The 6,000-nt window shown below is 40.9% G+C and overlaps 1 protein-coding gene across 7 annotated transcripts in view; it reads left to right on the forward strand.

Annotated features, from left to right (window-relative positions):
- Nucleotides 1–4,537, forward strand: part of tln1 (talin 1) — a 75,997-nt gene extending 71,460 nt beyond the window's left edge. For all 7 annotated transcript variants that reach the window (XM_068573742.1, XM_068573743.1, XM_068573747.1 and 4 more), the window contains 2 exons: nt 2,391–2,516; nt 3,075–4,537. In XM_068573742.1, coding sequence (XP_068429843.1) covers nt 2,391–2,516; nt 3,075–3,209 — 261 coding nt within the window. In that variant the 3' untranslated portion in view covers nt 3,210–4,537. The remainder of the gene's footprint in view (nt 1–2,390; nt 2,517–3,074) is intronic.
- The last annotated feature ends 1,463 nt before the right edge of the window (nt 4,538–6,000 follow it).

The following is a 6,000-nucleotide window of genomic DNA, read 5'->3' on the forward strand; positions in this document are numbered from 1 at the left end:
TTCCCCACTTGTGCACACTTTCCGTCTCGCTCTCTTTTCTGCGAGGTGGTTAAATTATGTTTAACCGTCAGGATGATTGAATTTGTTCTGTTGGGTAGAAAAATAAGCAAGGCGTCCTCCGACAGTACAGAGATGGACTGACACATTGCTAAACCAGCACATTTGTCCTTGGCAATAAGAAAACTAAAGGATGAAACCAGAATCATCATTTGAATTAGCTCAGTATTTTGTACAGTACATATTCAGCAGCCTGTCTTGTTCTGCATTAGTTACCAACTGAGTTTGATTGAACTCGAGCCGTTTTCTATAGACTGAAAAGCCAGGGTTAGGTCCAAAGTTAACTCCCTAACCCTCTAATTATGCTTTGTCAGACTGACATCTGATATTGTCAAATGTATAATGAGATCCTCCTCTGTTACTACATGTCAGACCTACAGTACTTGCTGAGGGAACAATACTCCCACCACAACATTAGTCATTCTGTAACAGCTGAGGTTGTTTGACAGTCTATTAATAGGCTGCAGTTTGAGTGTTTAGGGTTACAGGTGAGCTGCATGATCTGTACAGCTGCTCCATAAGAATTAGTGTGCTCTATATTCAGCACAGGTAAGAGTGCCTTTAACATACTGCTGCATTTCATTATCATGTCAGGGCGGGTCCACAAATTTAGTTTTGCGTTACCATAAAAGTGGTAGTCTAGTCCCTTTAGTCCTGACCTTGAGTTGCTTTGACCTTTAAGTGTAACGAATGCAGTTAGTCCCAAGACATAACACAAACTACAAGTATCTCCTGTCATCCCATCCACCCAAAAAGACTATATTTAAGGCTGTGAGCACATCAGGCTGCCCAGGCCATCTCATATTCTCTGATCCAATCAGCAGTGGCTTATCTCCTCCTCTTCTGGGCCTGCAGCTGCCGCCACAGTAATTCCCATACATTTATGTGTACAGGAGCTCTGGAAACAATCTACCAGTCCGCACATGGCACCAGAACTGGAAACATTAGCCTCGCTCTATGATTACACCCGCAGCATTTGCTCTTTTCACTCTCTGCCACTGGGCTTTTTATGGCTGTATTATTCAGAGTGCTGAGTATTGTACAGTCTCTCTGATGAAAGGTGGCTGTTGGGACAGTTCCTGATGACAGCAGCTAGTTCAGGGAAAGAACTGGCTTACAGATTGAGGCACCAGATTGTTTGGTACCATCCAAAATAATGCAACATTACCTAGCAGCCAACCTGGGAGTGTTAACATGGTATTCCAAGATGTTTGATTTCAAGATGGTAATCTTCAGGTATTGCTCAGGTGTGTGTGTGTGTGTGTGTGTGTGTGTGTGTGTGTGTGTGTGTGTGTGTGTGTGTGTGTGTGTGTGTGTGTGTGTGTGTGTGTGTGTGTGTGTGTGTGTGTGTGTGTGTGTGTGTGGTTCTAGGTATAATAATGGTTCTCCCATGAGGACAAGCTGAAAAACCCATCTTGGTTACAGTTAGCGCTTTCATTTATAAGAGTGTAGAGAACCACGCATGAACAACAACATGTCCACCTGACTTGCAGTGGTGTCCATTTGGTTTGAGCTGTAGGGTCACTACTGTAGACAGCTGTGTTGATTTAAATGGATAAATGAGTGAAAACATGGCTGAAATGAGGCCAGTGCAGACGGTCAGAGGGAAACCTACTGGAGAACCATTTCCTCAGACAATGGATTTGACAATTTAACAATGGATTGGATGTGCATTTTTAAAATACCAGAATGCTGTGACAGTCCCAGTTTAGTATGTGGCCTTTGTATACAGTACAGCTGGTGACGGGAGCTGCACAGCGTTATGTTGTATGTCAGGGCCAGACTAACAGTAACATTCCAGCCAAAGATAAACCACTAGAGGAGGATACACAGTGTCTGATTTCAGTCGACGAGCCGCAAAAGGAGAAAACTCCTCTTTGTACGAGCCGAGCTGCCCAATGAGACAAATGTTTGGCTCGGAGTGCAGTTCAGCAGGCTGCTGCTCGTTGCCTTTTACAGTTATTCTCAGGCACTGAGCAGGAAAAAAACCTGTTATGGTTTTCTCAGAGCGGTGGAGGAACTTTTCATTGCCTTTCCAGGAATTGCTGTTCACAAGAAGCACAGTTGATGTCTGCTGTCTCAAGCCTGCATGAGTCTGTTTCAACATTTACTCAAAGACTAAATAATGGCTAATGGTTAGAGATATATCTGTTAAGCTATTTAAATCCCCCTTCTCTTTTTGGACTTTGATCCTAAAGCACAGGCCTTTCATTTGCTTAAAAAAAAAAAAAAAAACAGTAAAGGATTTTTTTTTTATTGTCAGTTTACTGCTTCCAGTGTCAAGAATGACACACTCAACTAACTCTTTTTTTTTAACTTGTGTGTTTCTACAGGCTGCTGGAAACGCCGTGAAGAGAGCCTCTGATAACCTTGTGAAAGCGGCGCAGAAAGCAGCGTTTGATGCTCAGGATGACCAAGCCGTGGTGGTCAAGAGTAAGATGGTGGGAGGTATTGCTCAGGTAAGTCAAAGGTCCCTTGCACAGCAGGACCATAAATATATGTGCATACATGTGCAGATATAAAAGAAAATACATACTTGAAAAATACTTATTTTCAATAATCAATACAAATAAAATTAGATTGTGATCGCTTCTTTGAAAAAACAGCTTGCCCTGTTTGTGTTGTCAAAATCCTGGTGACGGTAACAGATAGCTAATCAATATTGCTCTCGATCACAGAGAGAGCGGCATTGCTTGTCGTAGATCAGGACACTTTTCTGGCTTCATTCGCTCGAGATGTAACTCTTGGCCATTGATGCGATGCTAGTTTAAATTGCTGATGTTGGCAGGACAAATAATGTTACCAGCTGAAGGTCTACTCTATACTTCTACTCTTGTGTTCTGGGATTGGACATGGGGTTTGAAAGACACGCGCCTTTTACTAGAGCCACATGCACACCCACTTCGGCATGTTGGTCAATCCAAAGCTTAGCATTTCTGCCTAGTTCTGGTATCCAAACTACTGCTGCTAACAATGAGGGCTTCTTCTGTGTGCTGACCGACCACGTTGTCTTGCAGATCATAGCCGCTCAGGAGGAGATGCTGCGGAAAGAAAGGGAGCTGGACGACGCCAGAAGAAAGCTGGCCACAATCCGACAGCAGCAGTACAAGTTCCTTCCCTCGGAGCTGCGTGAGGACGGCCAGGAGCAGTGAGAGAGTGCGTGTGCATCAACAATGCAGCAGTGATCCGTGGAATGCTCAGGACCTTCCCCCAGCGACATGGAGCAACATGGACTGAGAGGAGGCTTCATGTAACATTAGGCAGACTCTCAATATGTTCCTGTATTTAATTTTCAAAGTCAAATGATGCCAATGATTAGGAATTTTGATAATACAGAAATTCTTATTAAGGTATTTGGGCTTTTGATTATATATGATCAAATATTTTTCAATATATCTTTCTTTTGAAAAAAATCTGGATTACATGTCTTGTTGTGTAAATGCTACGTGGCTTCATACAATTGCTAAATCCTGCCAATAAATTTAGCTTGCCCTTCACTGTTAGAAAGTTACTTTTCGATTTTAGAAATGTGAAGGCGAGCACAATTAAGCTTTTTATGCAAACTATGCATAATCTATGCAAATGTTCTATGCGGATATGTGTTTTGTGCGTGTATGTGTGTGTGTGTGTGTATGCGAGCGCATGCTTCAAGAGACATGGTTTCTGTGGTGAGTGACCACGTTGACGGTGATGATAATCAATATGTTACTTATCATACTGTTTAAAGCTGAAATAAGGACTGTGATAGTACAAAAGCAGTTTTTAAGACTATATTTGGAGAAAAAAAAACTTTGCAATGGATCAAATCTAAGTGGGAACACATTATTTTTCTAAAGATTGAGCTATGAAATGTATTGAAAAGTCGCTATGTCAGTAAACATTTTTTGTGTCAGTATTTGGATGTAAGCAGCTGGATGTAAGCCGGGGTTAGATTAGGATACATGTTGGTGTAAAAAGTATGAAGCCATATATTTAACCTGGAGACATTTGACATCATATTGACTATTTGTTTAGTGACTTGCTCCAGTGATGTGTCATCTGTGCCGATATTAGTGCTTAATACTTTCTCGAGGATTCCTTTTACCAGCACAATCCCATGATGCTGGTCTGTTTTCTGATAGATATGACCCACACTTTACTTGTCATTACCAAGGGCCTGATCACTCTTTGGCCCCAGTATATTAAGTGCCTTCATCGAATTTATCAAGTATTATAAACTGCTGCCAATCATTTAACCTCTAGACGCACTTCACTAATTACTCAGTTAAATAATTTATCAGAGCATCACTTAAATCGTCTTTCACACCACGTCTTTATTTTCTTTTCATGTTTTTTTTTCACATGGCACAGCTAGAACAGCATGCCTAATACCAAAGTGACTGTAATCATACAACACCTTCTTCTGCTCACATTTGACTTTCTTACAGCAGCACCACCTCATGGGCACTGTAACAGAGATTTATATTCAATAAAGCCAGTTTTCAGTGAAACTCTCGACATCCATTTCTTATCACTTTGACACTTTCACTTCTCACCCTGTGCACAAGATGAAGAGCCTCCTCAGCCAAACCAAGTTGGTTCATATTGAGCTATATTTTGTGTTCATAACCAGCATCATTTACTGACTTAATCATACATCGTATCACGTCTGTTTATTTTGTTATTATTCCTACAATGTTTGCTACAACTTTGTCTACGCACAGACTGCAAGCCCGAGTGTTAAATTCAGATCAGTTCTCTCTTTGTTTGGCTGGTCATATCATTTTTTAATGTAGCCAATATCAGATTCCAGAGTGAACTGGTCACCGTCCCGAACCAACTAGCACACACAAAGTAACAGTAAAAAAAAACAACACTTGACACACTGTCGAACAGAAGTATACATGGCGACCATTGAAGCCAGTGTTTAGAGTTTCATAGGGTGCATTACTCAACATTTAAATCAGATTCAAACTTCTTTGAAGCTTTGAAGAAAATGTCTCACATTTTTTCATGGTTGTGTACTGGATGTGTACAGTTGTGTACAGTTGTTTCCCCTCTAGCTCCAGACTGGAGGGGAGCTTCAAATCTCCACAATAAGTTACCTTTTTAACAGTTTCTGCATCCTTGGGATATTTCTACTCTTCTGTACAATGTTGCTATTGCTTAAACGTTTCGCCAAAAAAGCCTGAAAGTCAGAGGATCTCCGACCAACTGTAACATGAGTTATGTTACCTGACACAGAAATCAGCGAAACGCTGTTTCATTTTTCACACAATATACATCTCTGGATGTCTTAAATGCTTAAGTAAAAATATTGAAGCCGTAAGACTTACAGTGTTTTTGTCTTAGGAAGGATATCAGATGTGCGTCAATTCTATGCCTAATCGAGGAGTCACTTAGCAATTACCATGGCAACCTGTGATTGCTAACTTATCTGTTAGAGAGCATGGGAGCAGAAAAGTTTGCTTCAAAAGGATCTTTGACTTCACCCGTTTCCACAATTTTCTCTCTAAAAACATAAAATCAACTCAAAATGTAGGTAATTATGGTTTATTTCAAATAAAATAGCTGTGGAAGGTGAATGACTTGAGATGCCTGAAAGTGGAAGGATCTCCAACCTTCTGCCACATGCTTTTATGTCACCTGCCAATAAAAGTTAGTGGACTGCAAACAGCTGATTGAGAGGAGCTAATTAGTGCAGTATGAGGCACACAAACACAATAAGGAGATATTATGGCAAAGGGTCTTTTCCTATGATACCCCATTATTAAGGAATAACTTCTCTATAAATAACAAACAATTTGATTCTGCCCCTCTGTAGTCGACCCCCAACGCTTCTAAATAAGTAACAGTATGTTAACAAATGGCTTGTTATGAGGCCTTGCATGGTATATCAGCTCGACCCACTCCCACCACTTCAAAATAAAAGTCCCCAACTACCTCAACAGGAAGCTCAGAACC

The sequence above is a fragment of the Clinocottus analis genome, unplaced genomic scaffold, assembly GCF_023055335.1.
Source record: "Clinocottus analis isolate CAN_PGR_092001 unplaced genomic scaffold, fCliAna1.0.p SCAF_13, whole genome shotgun sequence".
NCBI lineage: Eukaryota > Metazoa > Chordata > Actinopteri > Perciformes > Cottidae > Clinocottus > Clinocottus analis.